This window comes from Rhagoletis pomonella, unplaced genomic scaffold (assembly GCF_013731165.1).
Source record: "Rhagoletis pomonella isolate Grant_MI unplaced genomic scaffold, Rhpom_1.0 Rhpom_scaffold_00002, whole genome shotgun sequence".
NCBI classification, from domain to species: Eukaryota; Metazoa; Arthropoda; class Insecta; order Diptera; family Tephritidae; genus Rhagoletis; species Rhagoletis pomonella.
This window is the reverse complement of record NW_023458556.1, coordinates 5,456,674-5,484,575: the sequence shown is the minus strand read 5'-3', so window position 1 is coordinate 5,484,575 and position 27,902 is coordinate 5,456,674. Positions and strand designations below refer to the sequence as shown.

The 27,902-nt window shown below is 35.6% G+C and overlaps 1 protein-coding gene across 2 annotated transcripts in view; it reads right to left on the bottom strand.

Annotated features, from left to right (window-relative positions):
• Positions 1 to 334: 334 nt before the first annotated feature.
• Positions 335 to 27,902, bottom strand: part of LOC118732917 — a 132,809-nt gene continuing 105,241 nt past the window's right edge. For both annotated transcript variants that reach the window (XM_036462042.1, XM_036462041.1), the window contains exons 4-5: positions 6,648 to 7,019; positions 335 to 3,571 (exon numbers count right to left, since the gene is read on the bottom strand). In XM_036462042.1, coding sequence (XP_036317935.1) covers positions 2,756 to 3,571; positions 6,648 to 7,019 — 1,188 coding nt within the window. In that variant the 3' untranslated portion in view covers positions 335 to 2,755. The remainder of the gene's footprint in view (positions 3,572 to 6,647; positions 7,020 to 27,902) is intronic.

The following is a 27,902-nucleotide window of genomic DNA, read 5'->3' as shown; positions in this document are numbered from 1 at the left end:
ATCGATTTAAGGAATACAAATGTCTGGCCGTCATAACCGCCCGCACACCACCTTTTCGAGCGAAGCCCTCTCCGCCACCCCTCCGTCGCCTGGTAAATGTACATAATTTTTGAGGTCGTATAAGCTTTTTCTTGTTTTTGTTTTTTTTAATTGCTTTTTGCACACCAATACACACATGTATAAACAAATTCGCTGTTAAATTCCTTCCGTATTCTTTCTGAAAATTTTCACTAAAAAATTCGCTTAGTTTTGATTTTGCGCTTTTCTAGAATAATTATTAAAAAAAAATTATAACTAAGAAAAAGTTATGTTTTTCACTGCAGAGCTTTGATTTAAAAAAAATTTTTTTTTTTGAAAAATTCAAATTTTTAGATGTACTGTTATTGAGGGGAAGGAAGAGGATTGTATAAATATTGGTGCTTGGAAGAAAGTGCTTTTGTGTGAAAGGAAGTCACGGGATTTTTATTTTTTTTTAAATAGTTTAACTACCGTATGCTTTTCAAAATATTTTTCCACTAGAGAAGCAGCATTAAATCCGAAGCGAAATTTATTTTGAAAAGCAAAGCAGTTATCAAATTACAAATTGAGCAATTAAGTTTACCACTACATTCCTAACGTAATAAATACTCTTAGATACACAATCCTTAATACAAATATCGCTTTTACTTTCTGTTTCTTTTTTATGGTTTTTAATCGATTGCACTTTTAAAGTAAAAAATAAAAAAAAAACAGCTAGTCGAATGCTTCAGAAATGAAAGCAGCTGGCAGTTTGTGCAAAGATAAATGGAAAAAGTGGTATTTCTTGGCGTTGAGCATATCAAAAGCTTATATAATTCAGGTCAAACAACGGACCTTAAGCTCTCACAAAGCTTTCCTAAAGTCCCACGTTGAAAGCGATTCTCAGTTCAGGGATATATTTTCCCCTAAGCGACCTTTTGTGCAAAGGAAAGAAGATGAGGTCCTTTAAGGCTGTTTGCTGCTTTCTACAGGAATATGGCTGTGTTCTATATTGGAACTTCCACTAACTACAACACCTTGGGGCTTCTGCCATCGCTAAACTCTGGCTTACACATTCTCCGATCTTTGTTGAAGTCTCCGAAAGTAACACAAAGTCAGTATCTGTAGCTTATATCCAAAACAACGGTGAAAGTATTCGCAGCTCTCTCTGGAGAAATATACCACGGCATACCAAGCCATCGACTACGTGGTGGAAATTTGTTGAGGAGGTAATTAAAGCTCAGCTGTACTCAAGACATTGCCTACTCCGTTACCATTTTTCAGGCTAAGCGAGCATTGCAAGCTTTGAAATTATGTTCGTAGGTATATTAATCTTGCTTCTTTTGGGTGCCTGGTTGCACTGGAGTAATTGTTACAGAGATATCTAACCTTATCGCATTAGGGTTAAGGAAACCTATTCCCTGATCCGCATCTAGTGTTATTACTCCTATTTTCAGCCATAGAAGTGCCTTTGGAAATGTGTGAGTATTAAGCTCAGCGATAACTTGGAGTCCATGAGGGTCTGCAGGTGAGCAAAACTTACGTTTTTTTCAATCTCAGAAATTTTAGCTACATACATGTGTAGGTATCTGGTATACGACTTCATTGAGGAGATTAAAAAAAATGGGGCGGCGGTAGACCTTGTGGACTTCTACCTTGTCACCGCAAAGATGAATGATTAGAAAAAATCGGCCGGAAATAAGTTCAACCATCACTCATAATTGATCTAGAGCAGATGTTTCTTTTTGTTTTATATGGGCCTTGTTGAAATTTCGTTTGCCTTCTTTTACTCTTTTCTGAGAATTTAACATTGGAAGGAAGCTCCTGCCAACTGCTTTCATACTTACTTATCATTTGAGTATTAAAATGCCCTAAAATTATTTATACAAAATGCTTTCGACTCTGCACGCTACAACTGCACAACTCACTCAAAACTTAGCTAAATCTATTCAGATCTTATACACATTTTCCATATTCACACCCTCACACAGAAGCTGTCAGTTGAAATTTCTAGTAATTAAACTTGCACAAGCACATTCAAATTATTACACGCTGGCACACATACAAACTAGTTACGCATTCGTAGAACAGAACACTCGCTTAATTGCTTAATTGTAGCAAATTCAAACGCAAATGAATGCAATCAACTGACTGTGAATAATGAATTATGTAATTTTATGCAATAATTATACTAAACTCTACGTATGTATATGAGTTCGAGAGAGCGCCTCAACTACCGTCGGCACCACCACATTTAACGTGGCATCACACAAACGCATAATTTTGCAACGAATGACTATTTAGAATGAATATCGATTTGTAGCCTAAATGTTAATATATGTATGTTTTCGGGTGCAAGTGCACTCATATTTATACTAAATATTTGTTTGTTTGTTTGTACAGCTAAATATTTATGTTTGCTTAAATGTAGGCATGTCTATCGAAAAGTTGTTGAAACGAGAACATCCACAATATTTTTAAATCATAAATGATTAGTTTGCCGCCTAATTGCCGTCTGTAGCTTAATTTACATATTAGTTGTAGCCTTACATTAATGCTGCTTACTTTGCTAAAGGTAATATTTTTTTCCCTCCTTCTCAAATGCATTTATCCGCATTCCGTTTAGTGTGTGTAACTTAATTCCTGTTTTAATCTCAATCAATTCATTTTGTTACTCATACGCCCCAGCACCCCTTTTTTGCTGACTGACCGGCGCGCCCACACGTTTCGTACTCGCCTCGTACTCGCCTACATTCACTTACACTTTGAGCGCGTTTCTCGAGCAAATCGCCGGATTGCTACACACTTCCTCCACGCCGCGCTCGTACTGCTCCTCACCCTCTTCATCGCTGCCGCGCTGATATGCCAGTGACGTCGCACCTTGCGCCCCAGCGCCACAGGCGTTCCGAGCGGCTTCCGTGGCTTTTCGTGTCGCCACTTTGTTGTTAGCGCGCGCAGCTAGCACGGCAGCGGGCGGCAAGGACACTACAACTGCATGCAAGCCATCGCCATCGCTTATGAGCATGTCCTTGTCGGTCAAACGCTGCTGTGCCACCGAGCACCTGTACGCGATCAGCACCAAGGTGATCATGAAAGTACCTGCGATCAGCCCAAAGAGCAACGGCTTCTGCAAATCGGAGAGCGTGGCAATGGTTAGTACATTTATGTCAGGCTTCTGTAGTGGTTCGATGGCGCTGATGTCGCTGTTCTTGGAGTGCCAATTGAAAATGAAATTTGTGTGCTGATTCAGAGTCTCCGCCGACTGATCTTGGTCGTCGTCGTGTTCGTCGTACGGAAGCACCGCAGCATTGTCCACTTCGGCAACATAACCCTGGGAGTGAGAGGCAACAGCAGAATCATCGTCCCTGTTAGGGTGTTCAGGTGCATTGTTGTTGACTTCGTGTGGTAGTTGTTGCTCGTGGTTGAAGAGTTTGCTGCCGACAGTTGTTGTGGAAGTTGAAGTAGCGTCGACGTTGGGCGATTGTGTTTTGTGTTGAGCAGAATTATCGTGGGCATTCACTGCTTCGGAGGTGTCAATGCTCAGTGGCAGAGAACGCGACATGAAACCGGTGAGCTGAAAGGAAAGAAGAAAATGACATATATTTAGAACATTAGTAGACAGTCTGCTATAGAATGGTGTCACATATCTGGACCCTATTTGTAAGCTGTACGAGTATAAAAACACTAGTTGCCAATTATAAGCGGTACGTGTAACCTCTTTGCCCTGCACGTCTTTCAGAATTTGCAAGCGCCATGGTTCTGCGTTATTTTCTTCCTAGAGACATAATACGATAGCTAAAAGTATAATTGGTTTCAAAGACCCACTAAAAAAGATCTTATAAGTATACAATTCCGGGCTCCATTGAAAATGTTGACTTCAGCAAAGCCAATCTGCAAACAGGCTTCTAAATTAGTTCACATTTATACTTAGCTGGAAAAATAAATTCAATTCGTCATCCAATTAATATTAAGCGGCTTTTCAGAGAAACAATATTATGGCAATAAAAACGGTTATACATGTTTAGTAATCGCATTTATTTGGACGCCATTTTGCTGTTAATTACAGCGAAAAACGCTGTATGCCATTCAACGGCTATTGAATTTTCACTCGCACACAACTATTATGATTTATTGCTACGCAACTGCGCAACGAATTTAGTTACATATTTCCGATTTCTCGCTAAAAACACTTAACTTAGACGCCTAAATAATTTGGGTGAATGATAAGCAAATTCTAGCAGTATGCTGGTGGAATAAGGGGAATTTTAACCAAGGAATGAAACCGAAACCCAAACCGAAACCGTAACCGTTTAAAACCGTTTCGTTTTTCAAAACCGAAACCGAAACCGTAACCGTTATCTTGACCTGAAAAGGAACGATACGGAAACCATTTCAATCACAGGTTTCAATCGGTTTCCAGAAATTTACAAAAATAATAAATACAAATTTCTTTGAAATAAATGATTTATTTAACCAAAATCAGCAACATTTTGCTAAAATTCTTGTTAAGTAGTAAATAAGTATGGCAAGGTAACTTTTCGCAAAAATCTACTGATGACTTTGTTGTTGTGAATCGATAATCGATTAATTATATTTAAGTAGTTTCTTTCCCGTACGCAATGCGAGATCCCGCGTGTGCCCAAAATAGCCCAGAAACCATTCCTGTACTCAACAAAATGGGTAATAGAGAGCGAAAATTCGAGCGTATTCGATCGTAAGTGTATTCTTCTTCCTGCCCGAAACAGCCCGAAATTTTCTCCGAGTAAAAATGGATAAAGTGTCAAAGTGCATATCAGCTGTATTGTGTTTACATGTTGCCTGCATTTACTTGGTGCTCTTAAGGAAAAGTGAATGGCCTGTTGATGTATTTTCAATCTATGTACTTAAAATCAAATGTGTGAAACCAAAATTCAATTTCCAACTGTTTGCATTTAGTACCATGTTCTGACCGACAACCAAAACATTTTCCTTCATTTTCTTTTCATTTACAACCTTTAACTTTCATTCTTATTTTACTTTGGCCAGGCAATTAACAATAAATCCGAAATGGCGTATTAAAGATGATAAAATATGACTTCCACTTCGATAAATAATCGAAAAAAACTACTTAAGACACCGATTGGAACGAGTGGAAAGTGAGTTTTCAAGTAGTTTTCAGCGAAAACTGGTTTTCGTTTAACAGATTTTATATGGACGAAAACACAAGTTTTAGGTCGAAAACCAGTTTTAGCAACGAAAACATGTTTCCGATGTCGGTCAGAACATGGTATAAGTGACAAAAACAAGAACATCGTGAATCAGCTGTTTCTCGACTTGTGGGCACGAAATGTGGGTTTTTGCGTTTCCGTACTTCTAAACTTTGTTCCATTTTTGAAAGAAAATGTTTCTCTTATTCTCTAATTACCAAATCCGGTCCGGATTGTTAGGGAAAGAACCTAGTGTTGATATTATCAGTGAACTGTAATTTTCGATTTTCTTTCCTCAACGTTTAAGACATTGTGATTTAAATAATATCAACAAAATTTCTGTGTAAAACCGAAACCGGAACGAAACCGAAACCAAAACCGAAATAAATTTTGAAGAACGAAACCAAAACCGAAACCGAAACACTTGGCAAAACCGAAACCCAAACCGGAACGTTATTTTGAATCGGTTTCATTCCTTGATTTTAACCACAACAGTTATCTCTCTCTCTCTCTTCTGCAATTCAGTGTTGATGCTGCAAAACGGCGAGCCACTAAGACTGGCATCCATATACACATTTAGGTAGCATATACATATGTAAGGTAGTTGGAGGAGCGGACAAACTTATTCACACATAAATTGAAGGAAAAATTTTCTTTAGCGATCTTACCGCCAAGCTCAATTTTAATCAAAAATACCAACAAGTTGTAATCGTCGTAGAATTATTTTAACTATACTAAAGTATTTGAATTCATACGTTTTAGGGTAATGTACAATGATATTTATTTTCGAGGTTAACCAATAAAGATGAATGATAATGATTACTGCAAGAGTTTTATTTTTTTCACTCAAAGAATATTATTATTCTCGATTTTTTGTTTTTTTTTCGCTCAACAATGACAATTATACAGGTTTACAAAAAAAAAGTGTATGCATATTAAACCAAACCTATAGATCCCTATGTTATTCAGGTCATATTAAGATTTTGTTATTTCATATACCTGTACTGTTGTTAAGAGTTTTAAATTACATAATTATTTTGGATTAAAAAAATTAAACTAATTAATTAAGCTATTTAAGCGCTTAACTATGCTAAATTCGTTGTACAAATCAACTAAGATTTTGAGATCGGAACCTTCAATTTATAAATTTCAACTTTGAAGTTTTTTCTAATGAATTTTGGTATTTTGAGAACTTTAAATACGGTGTGTGTTTTGCAAAAAATCTACCAAAGCTACACCTTATTTCAACATGATTCAGCATGGTATGGAAAGATGCATAAATTATTTTATTATTAGTTATTGTTTCGAACGTTATTTTAGTTAGTTTTAGTTAGTTATTTCGAACGAAAATATAGTTCAGGGGTCAAATATAGCGCTAGAAATTACTTTAAATGATCAATTCAACTCCTTTAAAAATTAATTTTTCTTGCCCATAAAAAATATTTATTCAAATCTTGTACTCACCTTATTTTTGCAGGTGACTTTTACGCGATATTTGGTGTCCGGCCATAGCGATAGCTGTACATTCGATGACTCCGTCAAGAGGTTGCCCATTAAGCCGCCGCCGGAAACCTCCCAGCTAATCAAACACTGATTGGGCATATTCAACGCTTCCCAGGCAATATCGACGAGCACTAATGAATCCTGTTGCAACATGGAAACTGTATGCAAGGACCAAGTCTCCTGAATGGATTTATTTATTTTTGACGATGGCTGTGACTGTTCTTTGTATTGATGTTGAAGCGGCCTCTCGGTGACTGGCGTTACTGTTGTAGGCGCAACATTTGTTGTAGTTGCAGCAACGGTGGAAGGTGGTAATGCACAATTCATGTAGCACTGGAAAATAAGAAATTAGGAAAAAAATTAATAAGCCATTTTGGTTAATTACTTTGTATTTAAATTTTTTTTAAATAGAGAACTACTACACCTATAAATAACGCTAGTTTACAACATGAAAACTGCATCTTTAGAATATATTTTTTTAGCTAACTTGGAACTGTCGAATTTTTTTTTTTTTATGGAAAAAAATTTGTAATGCAATCAGGAAAAAAATTATTCAAAATCAACTCGCTTTTTTAACAACTTAAAAAGTTAAAAGTTTTGCTGAAACTTTGCAGATTTTTCATAATTTTTGCACAGGGTTTGAAATCTGGATTTATATGGTGTTTGTTATATAATGAGCTAGACTTTTATGGAAAAATAATAAACATTAAATAAACCAAAGCAAAATAGCCAAAATTTATCAAAATGTTGCTGGCTTAGTTAGCTGATCACAAGTGTACATACATCCGTAGAGTATATATTTTTGTATCTTCAGCATTTTTAAATAGAAACTTAACCTCATTCCTCGGAAATCATTATCAGAGATTTAAAGCGTTCTTAATATTTGTATGCCTAGAACTACGCAAACGCTGGCATGTACATACATATGTATATTAATGTCCCTCCCAATTGAATCCCTGGATATCTACACATGTTCGTACATACAAATGTGCAACTTTTGAATAGACTTTCACACAAATTCACATTTACTTCCTTTCGATAACAAATGAGCGCGCCTTCGGCCGTACGCAATAAAACAAAATGAAAATATGTAAGCGAAAAATATGTTTTCATATTTGTTTTTGAGCTAATCTCGAAATTTGTTTTTGGTTAATGACTTATTGCCTGCAGCATAGCATACAAAGCAATCAGCGGATGTGAAATTGCCACTGTCGTGTTGGCCCCGCCTGCACCTACCCCCGCAGCTACAAGGCGCTCCACAGCACTGGTGTTGTATTTCATCCTTTCACGTACTGTTCGCAAATTGCTTGCTGCTGATTTCTGCAAACACATGCAGCCCCTCCGCGCAGCACCTGCTTCGTCAGTCAGCCCCTACAAACAAGGCAATCTATGAGGCAACAAGCACTGTTATCTGCAGCCCCCTTGCTGGCTGCGGACGTACATATGTATGGCATGTTTTTCACATGATCATATATCAACTTTTATTAATTCGAATTGCTTTCGCGTAGCGCCGATTTCTGGTTGTCTTGCGATGCAGCACTGCTATGAAATCAAATGTATGCATTTGAATGCATTAGTGTGTGTGTGTGCGAACTACCTTATCCAACTATCTGCCAAAGCCCTACCTGTATTCCAATCACACACTCTTGGCATCCCATCCCCATCACGCCGAGTGGCAGGCAACCCAGTTAAGCCATTCATTTTGCCTACATTCAGTATTCATTTACTTACATACATATTTGTTTATTTATTTACCTACTTGTGTTCTTAAGCAAAGCTTGGTTGCTTCCTCTTCCTTCCACAGTTGTTCACTGCTCATGTATCTGTCTTGTATGCATGTATTTATAAAGCTCTGCTTATGTCTTTCTGTCTGTTCGACTGTCTCTGCTTTCTTGTACGTCCGTTTGTCTCTCCATTCGCTAGCATGCTTTTTAGCTACCTACGTTCGTTTGTTTGTTTGCTTGTGTGTTCCAAGCTTGTATGGCCTTAAGTTGTGCTCGTAAATCGTCTTTATTACGATTATGTTTGTTTATTGCAATAATTTATGTGATTTGCGGTTTTTGTAGCTCGCCAATTTACGTTTGTTTGCCTTTTCCATGTTTATTTGTGTAGTGTGTTTTGATTTTGTTTCTCTTTTTTTTTGGGGTTTTGACTGCGTATTTTAGGGTTTTATCTTCTGCGGCTTTAACTCTGGCTTTTACTTCAATACTATTCGTTTTATATTTACTTATTTATTTTCCAGTTATTTGATACCTTTTGCAATGTGGCTTTTGTATTTTAAGAACGTACACTAATATAAACAAAACATGAATATTTGTCGCATATTTACACATTTGCTAAGTGTTTGTTCGATCTTCTTCTCGAGCAAAAAATCCAGATAGAAACGCTGTCAAGAAAGAGATTGCAAACAAACGATTTAAATAAAAATAAAAAAAATAAAATTTTTCTTAGTTTCCTGAACCAAGTTTTCATACATCCGGGGTAAAAACAGACGAAGCTTCCAATTTGTTTGGCAGACCATCTGCAGGAAAACTTGCAAAAAGTATTACTTCAATTATTTTTGCCTGACCTGGCTTAATGTTACTATGGGAAAGCAGTATTAGGGAAATTTCGCTGAAATAAAAATAAAATTAGCAAAACAAAGGACGAACACCTTCAAGCATTGGATAGGATGTAGTCTTCATCAGCAGTCATCGGGGCACGGTTGCCATTCCAGCAAAAATTTACCATTTGTTGTAAATTTTTTCCAGTTTATTCACTGGAACATAATGTTCAAATTTGTTACATTTTTGAAGTCTGGTAAAATGAGATAACTATTACCTACGCCAAATAACTTGTCAAAGACCAATCCTTTGTGTGAAGGCCAAATACACATCTACTATTACTGCAATCCATAGTCTAACTGAGAAAAATGAGTAGTCATGAGATCCTAAATAGACTTGACGTGTTTGCCTATGCAAATAAGCTAGCTATATATCTACATGGTGGACTACAATGAAGATAATATTACTTCTAGATTGCAGGACGCCTTAAAACTCACTCAGAAGTAGTGCACTGAAAAGTATCGGTCAATAAACCCACTAAAGTCCACAATTATTCCCTTCCAAGCCAATTCGACGCAGAGTGAGTTATGGTAAGAGGCGAAGAATCTAGAGATAATCCTTCACAAAAGACTAACAGAGATTGTATGGAGATATTCACAAAAAAATATATATTTTTTTTTGCATTAAAATCTAAAGATAAAACTAAACTAATAAAAAAAAAATAAAAAATAATAATAAAAAATAAAAATTAAAAATCCTCTACGCCCGAGGAGTACTCCAACCCGGACCCTCTCGACCGGCAGCCTAATGCTTTGACCACTCGGCCATTGCGACTCTTCGGGCGGCGCGGCAAAAGGCATACATAAACGCTATCTGTTGACTGTCTGTGTTTGTTTTCACCACACATTTTTGGTGAAATTTTTGTGACTCTCTCCTACTGAATAGCCAAATCATCTCAAGTCACAAAAGTAGTCACTAATTGCTAATCTCAAATTTAGTGACTTGAGATGAGAGAGAATTACTGAATCCCAGGGTAGGTTTGATATTTAAGGGACCAATGAGCATTCAGTGGAATCAGAACTCTCTAAAACACCTATGTTCTTTTGTAAAATGTCCACTAAGTGCCTCTGCACAAGGGCATTACTACTCCTTTATTATCATTTGGTGTGTTTAATTTTTTAGAAATATTTTTTGGTGGCTTTGAGGAGTCTTAACTATTCATACAACCAAAATAAGAATGCTGGTTTATCGATGAGTAAATATTGTTGATTCTAAATGCATGGAAATTCTTCTAAAAACCATTAAAATCTGAAATTCTAATTAGCCCCAGCTGGAGGCGAGTTTATGTCTAACAAACAAGAATGAATCAGTGACAAACGCTAGGCATTGCTAAATAAACATAAATAGTCATTAATCTTCGCTAAGTGCCTAGACCCAAACATCTGACCTCAAATGCATAAACTCTTAAATATTACTGTGAAACTGCGAAAATTCCCAGCCACAGCTGAAGTCGGATTCTCAGCTCAGCTGCAGTTGGTGTAGACTGCTGCTTTTGGCATTCACTTGTGGCATTCACTTTTAATTTTTCACTTATTACTTATGCCGTATTTGCAGGCGGAAAAAATTAATAATAATATGTAGTTAACTGAAAATAATAAGCTGCTGAGAATTCGTGAATGGAGCACTCGGTGTGGTGCGATATACATATGTATATACATATTTATTCTCTACCTGCGCAGCTGTGCCACTAAATCACACAGTCACCCGCGCAGAACGCACCAGCGATGGATCTCAGCATGCCGACACGTTTGCTAGTGGAGCAGCAAGTGTTGAAGCGTTGAATTGGCTGACGATGTGGAAGAGCGGGCCTAGAGACAGAAATAAATGAATGCATACACATACGGCGAGCAATTTTTAAGCATACACATATGTATGTACATATACGCAACATGACTCTGGACGATGTGTAATTGTGTTGGCTAACCAAATGAAATGCAAAAATTTTAAAAGACAAAATCATAAAACAAACTGACCAAAGCTAAGGCTAGTGCAGTAATAACAATGACAGCGCGCCACAGTACGCGCAATGGACGATAAACAAATGGCTGGCGTTGGCGCTTCACCGGTCCACCAACTGTGCGCTGCCTCTCCACTGTCCGCTGGTCTCAGTCTCCGCACAGCCTTCGGGGGGGTCCATTTGCCTGCTGTTGGTTGACTCGCCTTGTTTGCTATTTAGCTATAGTTGTGCAACAAGCTGTGATTACATGCATGAAAACATACAAATTTACATACACATGTGCCTAGTCAAAAGTAACAGAGCATCTGCTGAGATTTGTGCAGCCCAAAAGCACGCCTTCACCAACAACTTTCAAAGGTATACAGCGGGATTTATTAACGTAAAACGTAGGAAAAATCCCAACAAGTACATACGGGCTGGAGCACCAAGATACTCAGCGCAACGGTAGGCAACGACAACAACAATAGCAACAAAACGCAATAGATATGACTGCATGTGAAAAGAAAAGTAGTAAATCGTTAGTAAATATATTTAAAGTATTAACAATATTTGCCAACGTGCTGTGCTGCGCCAACTTAACTGCAGCCAGCCAACCAGCCAACCAGCCAGCTGCTGGTTAAATGAGTTGACTCTGCGGTCGGTTATTTATGTACCAACACACATATCGCTAGCTTAGAGTTAAAAGTTGCTAACTCCCAATTTAAAAATTTTACAGAAGAGGAAAAAAAATCGTATAGCCAATTTCTTCAAGTATTTCGCAAAACTTTGAATATAACATTCTGCCTGTTTAAAGAAAAGAAAACCCCCATACGAATCAGAGGGATTCGATCTTTGTTAAAATATTCGTACTATTTTGTCCTTATCGAACTTTCTGAGCTTCGTTTGGACTTAGCAAATTTGCTTTTCATTGAATATAAACGACAAAACATAAATCAAGTACCTATATCCTTTTCGAAACGATGTATTTTTAATTTCTCTAACCTCCTGTATCAAAATATGGGTTTTCATAAAAAGTGGACTTAGCAACTTTTCACTCTAAGCTAGCGATATGTATATTTATGTCTGAGAAGTAGCTCTGGTTTGCTTATGCTTGCTAAATGGCTTACCAAGTAAGTAGCGACCTTAGCGGCCAACTTGTCGGTGGCTTCGAAATGCCTTGAATTGGTTGCGCTGGTTTGTTCAGACGAAAGTTCTCAGCGACTAACGCAAATCACTGCTATAACATTTGTACGTCTGTAGTACTTCCATATGTATGCAAAGAAGCACTTTCCTTTCCCATCGTTCGCGCTTTCTGTGATTAATCGTTTTCAATTGGAATTGCTTCGGTTGTGCCAAATAACAATTTACATATGTATGTAAGTACATACCGATGGGAATATCTATAATGAGTGTGCACACGTATGTACATATCTATCAGTTTATATAGGAATGTGTGCATATGTGCATTTATGTACATTAAATTAAATAATTAAATCTGATTTCAAACCAATTTTCAAATACAAATTTCGCACCGCAAAGCTCAACTGGTTTTGAAATATTGTCTCTTAAATGCATTCCTAGTGAAACTTTTTGGCAGTTCTAACCATTTTCAGAACATCCAACCATTTTTATGCAAATATATATACCCAAGTACTTAAATGCTGTAAAGAATAGCATATGTCGATAAAACATATTTCACCGTCAAAGAGAATAAAGTGATAATTCGAAATAGATATTAAAATATCTTATTTCCATTCACAACCTTTTAAATGTATCTGTTTTCAACAACTATATGCTTTCTTTTAAATAAAAATTATTGCTCTGATGGTAAAAAGAGCTTTGCCGACATATGTTATTTAGTTTGTCCATGAAAATATACTCAAATTTTTTTTTTTTTGTAATTTAAAGTTACTTCCTAATTCTTTATAAGAAGAATTAATTGGCCAGTAAAATATACTCAAATTGTTCTGCAACATTTCCACAGATATGTATGTATGTATGTATTTGTGCCCTTATTTAGGATCTTTCGAAGCGATGGGCCTTCTGCGCTCGATTCATTACTCGCTTTTATTTTGTTTGGAATAGCCAGAGTTACCAAGCCTCCGCATAAGACGCATAAAAAAAATTCAGCATCAAAGGCTCTTAAAATACTTAGCCGAAGTTTTTCATAAGCATCTTTTTTCGCAAAATTTTTTTACGCTCCTTTTTTCGCCCTCAAAACACTAGCGCGCCTTTATTCGTGTGTAGTGGCTTATAAATATATATCTGCCATTAATTTTTATTTCGTTTCATACCGCAGAAATTACTATTACTTTTTATATTAGCCTAGGTCCCTGTATCAGTATTCTTCTTCGTGTTCGTGCTCGTCTTCGCATTTTAATCGTTTTCGGATTTGTGCATAAGTTAGCTAAGACTTCTGAAACAGCTGGAAACCCTCCAAAATATTGTTGAGAAATAAAAAAATCTCTTGCGTGTGATAATGTGATATCTACAAATTTCATTGCCTGATGAATTAAGTTAAATTTGATTTTTTAAATAAGTGACGACGCTCCTTTGCATAATAATAATAATAATAATAATTCTAATAGATTGGCGCTTACACATATGTTAGTGTTTGGCCGAGCTTCTCCTCCGATTTGTGGCGTGCGCCTTGATGTTGTCACACAAAGCGGAGGGACCTACAGTTTTACGCCGACTCAGAACGGCGATTATATTTTAAAGAGAAGCTGTTTTTCATGGCAGAAATATACTCGGAGGTTTGCTATTGCCTGCCGAGGGACGACCGCTGGTAAGAAAAAACCTTGCATACTTTATTTAACCCCTATTCAAAATATTTAAAAGCCAAAACCTTATTAAACCACATACATATTTAAATAATGTATATAATTGCCTTAATTCAAGTTGAATATAATTTCTAAGGCATATGGCAACCGTCTTAAATAAAATTCAGAAAAAAACATTTTAAGCAATACTTTTTATTTTTTTTTATCAGGTGGCAACTCTTTTTGAAAAAGTAAGAAGTTATTGCACATCCACAGGCCAAGCCCTTTAATTTGATACCTCATTTTGTAAAATCGAACTAACGGGCGGCACCTGTCACTCAATAGCCGAAATGCCAACACACACACAGATATCAACCAATACTTCGCATACACCAAACAAAAGGAAAAAACTTGAATTATTGACCAAAGAAAAGAAACCCATTCGGGCGGTTTTCGAGCATTTTGGTAATAAAAAAAGCTAAAATTTTTTCAACACTTTTTTGCCTTAATATGCTCAATATTTGTTGAGTTTATACAAAATTTATACACGATAATATTTCTATTGCTCTAGAGAACTTATATCCCGAAAATGAAAGTTTAATCTGCAAATCGTAAGTTGCTAGAGCACTTTGAAGGCACAAAATTGAGCCCAAAATAAGCCAACCGTTGTTTCTGCAACAGAAACCGAATTGGTTACTTACAAAAATGTATTTGTCAATAGGTTTTGAATCTTTTCTTTGAAACGCCACACTTTTCTTTAAAATCGCTTAATTAGTTCTCGTGCAATAAGCGTTTTCGTGAAGCTCTAAAAATTACAACTACAATATTTGAGCATAGCCTCCATATCGAAACGTAAGACGTATTCTACGTCAAAACAACCATAAGTACAAAAATATTGTGTAAATATTTCGTACATGTTTATAAGAAAGTGAGACCATATTAAAAGTATTATAAAACTCGACACAATTCTCTGGCACATTTAGAGGCAAAAAATTGGTGTAAAGGCCGGTTACTCATACGTCACGTCTAAGTTTCTCAGGTTTCCGGTTATGAATAACTGACTTTTAAAGCATTGATTACCTACAATGACTTCTCTTTATTGCATACGCGATCTTTTGATTTAGCAGTAAGCACAAAAAATAATGGCTTAATTAATCAACTGTAAGTGCGTATCTGTTTAAAAATAGTTGGAGTTAATCAAGCTCTACATACACTATTAAGTACTTCCGTTGCGGCTATGAAGAAAACTAAGAAATTACTTAAACTGAAATAGGTTATTGTAACTGCACTTCGTTATTTACACACACAAGCGGTAATGTATGCTGCTAAATGAAATACGTTTAATAAAGGCTAGAAATATGCCCATTAGACTTCATTGTTTTGAAGCACAAAATGCTTGCTTAGAAACCAACAATCAATCAATTGATTTCCCATTTTCAACAAAAGGATATCATTGAAATTAATTGCAGTGGAATTACTGTAAAATGACATGTCGGATATATGTATGTATCTGAATAATAACGTACGAAGTCTCTGGATATATCGTCTTACATACGTACATACATATGTACTAACATTAGACTGGGTCGGTCACCGTGCAAAAGAAAAGATTTTAAGGTAGTTTTTAATTTAGTGACTTAAGATCAACGTATATAGTAAACCTATATGAGTTTAGCCAAAAAACGTAAATAACAATTTTTGATTAATGTTTACTTGAATAAGTGATGTAGATAGATAGATAGAGAGATATATAGTTAGTTGATTAAAGCACTGCGACTAGTATGTGTTGTACCTATGAGTGACGTATGTCTGTCATTTTTTTCAGTGGCTCAGCTTAATGTATGTTTCAGTATACAAAAGCATGTGCAACATGCCATATTCTATTCTCTATGGCAGTGTTAATTACGCCACCTCGTAATCAATCGATGACGTCGCCGTAAGCCAATTGAAATCAAAAACCAGATAGCAAATATCATATCGCACATAGCTACTACGTACTTGCCTCCATAATACTAAATATATATATGCTATGTATAGTGGATATGCTGCAGATTAACATGTACTTATATAAAAACGTACATATGTACATATATACGTATGCTTCGAGGTATCTGTTAGCATTGACCACTGGCACTAATCTCTGGTGAGAATGCTGAGTGATCAACCGAGCCGACCTCATTACCGCAATGCTTTCATTTATTAATTGCAAATAAATAAATTTACCTGTTTGTAAATAAAATACTGCTATAAAAACTAATTGCAGCAAAACAAAATTGAAAAATGTGAATAAAGCAAAAAAAAAAACACAAAAACAAAATACCAATTACAGTGCAGACAAAGTTGCAATTGTGTAAAAAGCAGCAATACGCGAAAAAACTAAACTAAACGATTGTACAAATTCGTAAATTTTTAATGGCGCACAATTACGATAATTTATTGCAAGTGGTCATTTGAACATGGCTCATTATTTGTGGTAGACAGAAAAAGAACACAAATAGAAAACATTTTGACGCTTGCCAACTAATGCCAACATTAGATGCAAATAATATATTGAAATAAATATTTATCGGTCGCTAGGGAGCACACTTGCATATCACTATGTACATATGTACATATGTATGTATGTCGCCATGAAGCATTAACAGCCATTGACTATGTACATTTGTCCACTTCAGGGAGAAGCAATTTAATGTAACACCAGCTGTGAGTTAGACTGGCTGGCTATCAGTCAGTCACACAACTGGACGGACAGTCGCACGCTATTCACCCACCAATCAATAGTTTGCCCAGCAGGCATTTAAGCAGGTGTTAAATTTATTAAAACAACGCCAACAACAGATGCAGCTATCGCAGCCACCGTTGCTAAAATTTAACTAATTGCCAATGCGTTAATGCGAATTCGAAATGCGCAGAGGCACAGCTTGCAATTAGAATAGCGAATTAATGAAAATTGTTGTAGTGGGTAGGGTAAGGTGTGTTGTGTTGTTGTTGTTGTCAGACAGACACTTTGCCTTCGTAATTACTAATACTGAGCCTTCATCAGCACATGACATAAAGTACTGCTGAACATTTTTTTAAATGCCGGTAAAAATTGTAATTAGTTGAAAAAATCAAATAAATTAAAAAATACATAGACAGTTAAGATATTGTTGTTGAAAGTAGCACTTTTGTATTTCTTTTAAAATTTATTTTTCTAGCATTTATTCGCGTAATTTATCCACATAAATAAATATGTAAAGCAAATTTCGTAAGAATCAATTAATTAAACTTTCCTTCTATTAAATAAATAACAAAGCATTTAGTTACAATTGACTGTAATCATCAAATATAGCAGGCGGACTATTAGCCACTAACAAATTAATAAAATTTGCCTGGCCCCTTACAAAAACACGTCACTTAAAATAATTGAAGTTTATTTGTCCAGACGATTGGCAGGCGGTAATTCAAGTAAACAATTTGTCTAAGTGACTTTGCCCAACTATAATTTAAGCTATTTTTTATAGATATACCAATTGTTTATTTTACGCCTTCAGATACAGCCATACAAACTGTTTGATTGATATCGTATTACTTGTTGTTTTATAAATTGAAACGTGCTTCCATGTAAATACATATAAAGTGGATAGCCTGCCGTTCGGTCCCAGAAATAAATATGGGTACAAACTATTATTTTCTTCACCTTATATATTTAGACGCACCCTCGACAAGATTAAGTTTAGGGAAAAAAAGAACAAAACTATATTTAGATTTTTAAGTGACTTTCCTAAAAGACGTTTTTTAGACTAATTAGAGATTGCTGACCTCAAATTTAACGGCCATTTAAGCAACAAACATTTTTTGAGATATAGGCGCAAATTATGTTTTCGAGGTCTTTAAAATTCGTTGCCAGTAGTAATCTCGAAAAGCGTCAGCAATCTAACAAATGCCTCTTAAAAAGATCACTTTTTTTCGTCTTTGCAATACGTAATCCTTGTCGGATCACCTCTAAATATACGATGATGCAAATAATATTTTCCACCCGTCTGTTATGGAAAGGCAGATTTCTACAGCTTTGATAAAGCAACTTTAAAAAGAATTTAAATTTCCTATAGCGCATATATACACACACACATTTGCACACACACTAATAAAGCTTTTAATGTTACTGAACTTTATGAGATTGTTCCAAATTGGTGCCATGTGCTTACATTATTTACAACCGCATATTTAGAGGTAGTCGGTTTTTAGTAAAAAATGCCAATAAGTTGATATTTGAATTTCAGTTGAAACCTTGTGAACAAATTTTCGGAATTATGAATGAACATCATTAAAAAGAACAGTAAGGTGAGTATATTAAATTAAAATTAGTTTTGTACCACCTACAAAATTAAAACATCCACGCATATTGCAAAATTGAACAAAAAAAAAAACTTAGGGGTCGCTCCCGGGGTTTGCAAAAATTAGTCTTTTTAATTGCAAAGAGTGGGGAAAATTTTTAATTTGATCAACACAATTCAACGAATTTATGAATTTTTATAAATAAGTTTCCATAATATATCAAATTCGAAACAAAAATATAATTTTACAAACCCTGGTAGCGACTCTAACAGCTGGTTTCACCAGCAGTTTATTGATATTTTATTTTCTGTCCATTTCCATATAAAATTAAAAAAATTAAAATCGTTTTCACTTAAACTGCTATCGTAACATTGGCTATAATAGCTGATTTCACCAGCAATTTAAATCGAAAATTATTTTTTCTTTTCTCTCAGTTTCCGTATAAAAAAAAAAAAAAATTTAAATCACTTTTTTGACTTAAGTTTCTTTCGTGAAATTGAATGTAAAACTTTGTTTCAAATTCAGAAATTTTCGCGAATGTCTTTATTTCGCACGTTCAACAAAATGAAGGGGTGCCTTATACAAAATTTAGATGTTGATATTTATTATTGCCTAGTTTTTTGCTTTTTAAAACTGCGTAAAAAAGTTACACGCTGCCTCAATCAAAACTGTCGCTTATTGCTTAAAAAATTTCATTAATTTTTTATTGCATGGCTGCTTTTATGCAATTAATTTTAAGTTATGCTAATTTTAATGTGCCTTTAAATCCAATACATATGGTGGTGTGTGCAAATTATATTTATATTACATAAATATACATATATATCCTGAATTTTATTTGATTTAATGCATTTTAGAATTATGACTGACACAATGAGGGACCTAAACTTCAATATAAAGGAAAGCAGTTGTATATGTACTTAGTAAGATATATTTTTTCCCCCTGTACTAAAATATATGATTACAACGTTGTCAGTTTTTGTATTGTATTTCCGAAGTCTTACACATTGTACATTACATTCCCTAGTACTTATTTTTCCAAATAAAATCAACGAATATACAATTAAATAAAAATATTCTAAAACTGTTTATTTCAATTAAGATAGAGATTATACTGATCCACAACCAAAAAAAGGTCGTTAAATTATAAAAAATTAATATATATTATTATTGCAAAATAACGAAATAAATTATACGAGTTTTTGGAAAATATACGGGAAACACTTATCCGAAACACTTTACTATAACGTGGTGTAACACAGCAAGTTGAGTATGGACTAGTAGGACTGCCATCTTTCTCGCTCTCCATGTCAATATGTAGATTTTATTATATATATATATATATATATATATTATCCTTTTATCTACAGACATTCGTACAAAGATGGCTTTGGCGGTTTAGGAGTAGAGGATCTAAGGAGAAAGAGCAAACCAACTAACTTATATCAAGTCTATTTTGTGGGAGTCCTCTTTTCGACAGGCGCAATTTTTGCCGGCTGAGACCTGCTGACACATACGCTTATACATACATATGTATGTATGTATAGCTGAAGTATTTTCGAAATAAAAAACTTCTTATAATAAATAGCATAACCACTTCACTGCAGGCTATTAGTAGACATGTATGTACATATATGTCTACATTCCATTTGCATATCTGTGAGCTCAGTTCCATGCAATTCAAATGTTGCGTATACGCACTGTATTTCGATTTACAAAAATATTATTTCAGTAAACAAACAGTACACACACAAAGAACTACATACATACATACATACATAGGTAGGCATAAATAAGGGTAAAAAATCCAACTGTGCTAACACATTCCCTATAAAAATATTAGCAATAAACAAATGTAATGTAATAAATAAAAAAATAACATCAGCAACCTACACACGCATGCCGCATGAAAGCAGCTGCGGCGAATATGTATGTACAAATATTTATGTATGCTTCAATGAAGTGGGGTTGAAGCGGCTTTGCACATATTCGTATATTAAATATTCGTATGTGCGGCAGCGACTGGCACATAAAATGAAAATACGAGGGATTTACAAAATATAAACGACGAGCGGAAATGCATAAAATTTCAATAAATAAAAGCAACGCATTAGGGGCAGCGCCAAAGAGGCGGCACGAAAATGTTTTACTTAAAACGCCGTTATGGGGGAAGCTAAATGAAATGCTGCAGCGGGCACATATGTATGTATGCACGCATACAAACACAGTGCAAAAACTTAAGTGCCATGAAATGAAATACAGTCGAAACTCGATGGTCTGGCTACCCGGTGATGCGAACATTTGGCAAACCGAATAGTGGTTCTCAGGGCATTAGCGACTCAGCAATCCAAATTAATTGCAATTCTATAATAGGAATCGAATGCTTTGCTCGTGTTTTCATTAAATTCGTTACGGGAATGTAATGAGCTATGTATTACGGTAAGAACGCAACTTAGCGACATTGGTAAATTTTTCAGTGCCGAGAGTGAGCAGACGAAAAATTAATAATAGGTGTTATATATTTTTTAAGTATTTGCATTTATCTACTTTAATATGTCTTGTGAAGAGTATCTCATACAATTAATGTATAATTTTTTTACTCGAAACTGTGCTTCCTTTAATAGACTTTCAAATTCTTATCGGATTTGCAGCCATTAGTTCGGATTATCGAGTTTTGACTGTAGTAGGAGTTGTGGAAATGTTTCCAGAACATAGAAAACCATAGCGTAATAGTTCTAAGCACGGCGGGAAGTAAGCTCGAATCGATAGTATTTGTTTTGTTGTAGTGGAGCCAATAGTGCTGTTTAGGGATATATCCAACTGACTGCAAACATACGCATACATAAATAGATAACGAAATATGTATTTATATACACATGTATGTAAGTATCTTCCGTATATTTACATATAGAGGGCCGCCACAAATTTATTTATGTATGTATGTATATTGATGTGCTGCTGCTGTTAAGTGAGGCCAAAGGTAAAAGGAAATTTATTATGCACAATTTCCCTGCTATTGTGCGGATGAGAACGTAAATAGTACATACATGTGAGTGATTGCTACATAAAACAGTAAATATGCGACCACATTTGCATACACAATAGTCAGAGCAGGCAAGTGCACACCCACACGCACATACATACGTTAATATGTGTTCATTTCATATTATCTCCTAATAAGCTTGTTATCTAACCCTAATCTAGGTCAGCATGGCTTATCGTATACTTATATTCTGCTCATATAAGCCACCGACTCAGCTGACCCATTTACATATGTGCGCATGGAAGCGGATTATATTTGCCATGAATCATTAACGCATAAATGAACCGACTGTACATTAAAATAGCCTGAATTTATAAACTTATTAAAATTTACCTGGATTTGCTTGCGAGGAGAATTACATACATACATACTAAAGTGAGATTGACAGTAAATTTCTTAGTTTGTTTTTTTACTTTAAGGAAAACTATAAAAGGCATCGAATGAGAAAAGTAAGTTAATAAACTGCTTTATTTACGTGATAGAAGAAGTGAATGCCAAGCTCTAGACTAGCTGATTTCTATCGTGAAAATTCGTTTAGGGAATTTAGTCAAAAGCTGAGATACAGTATTAATGAAACACCAGATGCTATCGGAATAGCAGACGGCTTAAATTTACCTTAATACTTCAAAAACGGAAGTTGAATATTTTTCAATTTTAGTTAGAAAAACTAGGATCACCGCCGTGTAATGTTAAAAAGCAGTTCAGGTATCTAATAGAAGATCTTACGAAAATATTTATTTCAGCTTTCAAACTTATAATATCGTACTACATACATATGTAGTTCTAGATATGATATAATCTGCCTTATCCTGAGTTTCGCCTGAAAAACAATTCACCCGAAAATTTGTTATCAAACCATGGAAACCAAAAGTGAAAAGTGAACCGGTTCGGGCAAAATGAAACTCATGATAAGGCTGAATGTGATTCAAATAATTTCACTTTCATTATTATTCAACAAAAAAAATGGAATAATGCCCGGCAAATGCCAATAAGAATACAAATGTTTCCAGTTTTGCTGAGTCGAAACTCGAAAAGAGCATATCCACAAAAACTCACTATTTGGTGGCAATGAAAGCATTGTTTAAAACACATAAATACATATGTATGTAAGGGCGTGTATGCATGTATCTACATAAGTTCGTAAATTATAATGACAAGAACATAATCATCGATAAAGAACACTCCAGCTCCATGCCCAGACTACCGCGTCAGTGTGGAAGTATTACATACTGAAGCCTTAAGGAAGGAAGGAAGCCTTACATACTGAAATAGTAAAAAGCATATTCTGTATTTTACTACTACATAAGCATTGCGTGGTTAACTAGTTTAATGTGGCACCCTCAAAACTTCTTTAAAGCTCCGAATTCGCCACTATCATCGCAGACACCGCATTCCTATGGTCAGAGAAGCCACCTAAACATACACGGAGCAAGTTTTCCATTTCGGTATAGGTCCTGCGAAGCAAGAAACTCAAAAAATTCTGTTACAAATAATGGAAACCGCTGTGGCTGAGTGGTTAGAGGTGATCACTACCACTGCACTGGTCGGAGCAACATCTAATAGCGCTCGGCCCCCAGCAGGCAATGGCAAACAGCCGAGTGTATTTACGCCTTAAAAAAGCTTCTTAAAAAACCATAGACTCTTTGAAAGTGCCGTCAGCTGATTGAAAAGTTTTGTCCAAATAACACAAATCACAAATAACAAAAAAAAAAACAGTAAAGGGCTTCACGTTGTTAATTGACATATAGACGATCAGCAGCTGGCACTAAAGTGATAGCTTTTAATTTTTATTAGTTTCCTACCTCAAACGACGGCCAAAGTGAAATATTTTCTCTTAGTAAAAGTAACTATGGGGTTACCAATGCAAACCACAACCCCCATAACCCTAAGGAACCGCATACTAATCAAACCCTTGATCCACCTTTGAAATTGCCAATAACTGTTTTTTTCTTCAAACTTGTATACATTTAATAAGCAAATATCATTTTATTGATCTACGAAATTGCATTGCATTTTATTGCTAATAATTTATAAATTTCATGCATAAATTTATTAACCTCCCGACCTGCCTAAATTTGAATGCAAACGCGCCGAAAACGAAGCAGACGAATACCCAACTTTTGTGCCGCTCCTGCTGCGGCTGCTGCTGCCACTTGGCATTGATTGCTTGCTTGCAATGAGCAAACGAACTGTGCAACGTGGTGGCAGGGACGGACGCAGGGGGCAACCAACTGCACACTCTTGGCAGTAATGAAGTAGCAGTCTCCGCTGCTTATTGCATATTCAAATATGCTGAGCACGTAGCAGCTTCCCAACGTCTTAGTGGTGGATGCCAGAGCGTCTGGTGCTGCTTCCAGTGTCCGTGCCGCTGCGCCGCTGCGCCGCCATCGTCCGCGGTGCAGATGTCAACATCATCTGTGCGCCACTATTTACTTTTACTATGGAACTGTGGGGTTGTTCAAGCTTTGCTTGCAGTTACGCCAGTGCATACGGAAGCAAAGTGCAGACAGCCAGCAGTAAATTGCGCTGGTTCAAGCCACTTTGAGAATTATTTCCTCAGCATTCGGTAAGTATTTTGGCACTGTCACTCTCTGCATCTATTTGCAATCTGCAAGTGTAGTGCAGAACTAGTCTCGCCATTAAACAGTTAAGGTTTTTGCTCTGGGGCTTGAAATTTATATATACATACGTATGCATATACATACATTCATACAAATATAAATATCTACAACTTTTTACACAAGTCTACTAAATACATACTTTTCTCTGCTCTTGCTTTAGCGCTGTGGTTGCCACCTATGCCTGCCAAAACGCGTCGTCGTGTCGCGTCTCGTCGCCTGGCTGCAAAGTTTATTCGCTGCAGACGAAATTTGCATTTCAATGCGCAAATTATGGTAATTTCAACGATGTCAGTCAATATTTGATTATGCGACTCGCTTGCCAGCTCAGCTCGACTATCTCGAAGTAGTGAATTTGCCGGGAGCGTAAGTAGGGGGGGAAGGAGGAAAAAGGTAAAATTGCTGGCAAAATGGAATACATTTTATATATATTGGCTTTTAAATTCCCTACCTAAATTTACTAAATTAAATTTGTTGTTATTTATTAAATTTGTCTGAAAATGCTATTTAAATAAATTGGTTTTTTAATATAAAAGGCTGAGCTCAACTAAGGTTTGAGGTTGAAATGCGAAGCGTTGATGAGTTGAATTTTTTCGGATTATCGCGCTGCCATAAGGAGGGAAAATATGTAGTTTGCGCAGAGAACATTTTTTTATAATAAAAAGCAAACAATGTACTAAAGTGTTTACTTTAATTTTTTTGAGTAAGGAAAGCGATTGTTTAAGGCATTTTAGAGTTAGATCCCCAAAAGGTACCAACAACACTTCCAAAAAGTCGCGAAAGTTTCAAAAAACTTTCTAAAAAATCCTCCTAAAGCCACGACCAAATTCTAAATGATCAATTTTTTTGTTCAAAATATGAAATTTTAAAATTTTATAGTCACTTTTACGAAAGCAATTTCAGAGAAAAAAGTTGAATTAAATAAGAAAACTGACACAAGAGGAAATATTATTTTTCAACTGGTGTTGAATCCGGTAGTTAAAGTAATGAGGAAATCTTGTTATACGTAGTGGTTTCTTCGAAAAAGCTGTATGACAGTTTTTAAAGTTCGACTAACGCACCCCGTAGGCAGATATAATCATAACAGCAGCCTGTGTTCAATGCCACTATCCCTTTATGCAAGTAAGGTTACTTTTAAGGAGGAGATTTACATCCATTTTCTTTCCATCAACCAAAAGTGAAATCTTAGGACAGTTTCAGTTCACATTTCAGTAATTTGCTTCCAAAAGTACTCTTGGTGTTAATCCGAGGAATTCAGACACAAAAAGTAGGCTGCTGGAGGACGAATGGACACGGCAATCAGGCAAACCATCAGACCACATACCTACTTCCTGTGCTACAATGTGGACAGTTGTTTTTTTCGGGCTTATAACTCTAAGACCAAATGCTCATTTATACAAGTTTTTGGGCATGATGCTAAAACAAAAAAAAAAAAAAATGATTTTTTGTAAACATTTTTTTTTTTTGACAAATCATTTGATCTTATAGTTGTAGGGAGCACTGGCCACGTTGCAAGATTTTTAATTTCCTATACAATCGACCATATTTCAGAACAATCCAAGGTAAAGAAGAAAAAAATTTAAACTCTTTCAAAATGTAAATACACCAGTATGTATTATTCTTAGGTACGTACATACATACATATATGTATACATACACATGTACATATATGTGAAATACGTGATTATGCTCAGTCAACATTGTTGCTGCGTACGACGATAAAATGAAAATGAAAGTAGCGTTTTTTATCATTTTTGCAACGATTACGTTGACAGCCTGCTAAGCAGCTATTTCCGTTCCACCGTCGGTGTATGTACTATATGTATATCCTATTGATGTACATTAGGGTGGTCTTTAAATGTGAGAAGCAAACTTTTACATTAGATTTCCTAAGCCTCAACCCCTACGTTGATTCTTCTATAGTCGAAGATATCACGTATAAACTTTGGTACCGATTGGAGACGTTTAAGGCGTCAAAGTACAGGGGGCAAAGTTCAGATTCCTCTATGGAGACTCAAAAAATTTAGATCAATTTTTTTTTTTTATCTAATACCAAAATGGATACTACTTTAGTCGAAGATATATAAGATATGAATTTTGATCCCGATTGGAGTAGGTTAAGGCGTGTCGCACAGCGGTCAAATAAGACGCCTTAACCGACTCCAATCGGGACCAAAATTTATATGTTGTATCTTCAACTATGGTATTATCGATTTTAGTCATTAAAAACAAATTATTTTTAATTTTTTGGGTCTCTAGAGAAATTTGTATGTGATATCTGTGACCATGATATTACCGATTGAGGGGTGAGACTGGAAAAAATCGTTCATTTGATTTTTTAAGGACCACCCTAATGCACATATATGCATATGCATGTTGATATATTTAAAAATACATATTGCCTCTACGTACAATAAAGAGTTTGAGTTTATAATGCGAAGACTGAAGGCAGCAGGAGCAGCGTAAAAGGGGGAGAGGATAAATTGAGCAATGAAAGTATGTAGGAACGGAAGCTGCCAACGTTGCTTGCCGTAGCTGGTGCAACGCTTTACGCTTTGTGCTGAAAATGGGTTCGGCGGTTGTTTTGCACTTTCTCTTCCCTCGCTCCCCGACGCACAAATAGAATTTCAACAGCGGCTTGTGCTGTATTGTGTAATCGACTAGGGAACTCAATTTAGCCCCCAACTAAGGCTTTTAATACTCTCCTTCAGATCTCTCTCTCTATTCACTCATTTCCTCCACTTTTGATGGCATTTACGTGACGTTTTTAATGTCGTCGAGGTTTAATATCGTCAATTTCCAACTGCAAATGCTTTAAATATTTCATGGTGGAGCTGGTATGGTGAGCAGCGCATTTCAAATGTAGGGTAAAGAGGTGAATTTCAAATTGTTCGCCTTCCCGTGGGGGGGCCCAAACGCAATTGTGTTCAGTTATGTGCAATAAATGGTATGCGCGATACGAAGAATATATTTAGGAAAATAATTTTATATGGCCCATATAAATGTTAGTAATGTCGCATAAAAGTTTATTTGACATTTATTTTGAAATTAAACCACGAAAGAGCTGAAATACTGCGCACGCTTATAAAAATATAAAGAAAAATATTCTAATACATATATACATATGTACACCAAGTTAATAAAAAACAATAAAAAAGTAAATGTTCGCAGGCGGAACCGCACTTTATATGCCCGGAGCACGTACTTAATATCGTTTTTCACCTTTCTTCAAACTATATTTGCATACTAAGCGGAGATGTTTTCCCGATTTAAAATATCTTTAATGTAAATAGGCCAACATGTTTTCTTTAAACTCCTTTTACGGCTGAACTGTATTTCTAAGTTCTAAGTGTATCATTTACGTAAGTTACTTTGATCCTGAACTGAAAAAAGGACAACATTAATTATTTTTCAAATAGACTAATGCAAGTGCAAAACATGGTCAGAAATGCCACCTAAATGAATGCTTTAATACTGATACTGAATTAATGACCGGGCTAAGCAGCGGGGTAAGAACATGATATAGATTAAGATTAATACAAGGACAAAAATGAAGGTAAATATGGATACATCCTGAAAAGTGTCAACCAACACCAAAAAAATAGAATTTTGCCTGGACAAAGTTTATAGATGCCAATCGATAACTACACATTTTGCCTTTCATCCACCAAAATATTGGACTAATTGGACCATTGCAATTCAAGATATCTGCGGCTTTCCAACTACATTTAAAATTATTCTTTTTTTCGGAGAAACCATACCTTCCGGAAATCCTTCATAATTGTGGCACACGATTAAAAAGAATTGGAAATATACACAAAAATTTAGTACAGCTTATGTTCTGTAAGCCTTACAATAAAAACTACGTTAAAAATATATTAGGAACGGTCTAAAGTTAAATTACGAATTGTGCTTTTTTTCAAGCGTTCGGACGCAA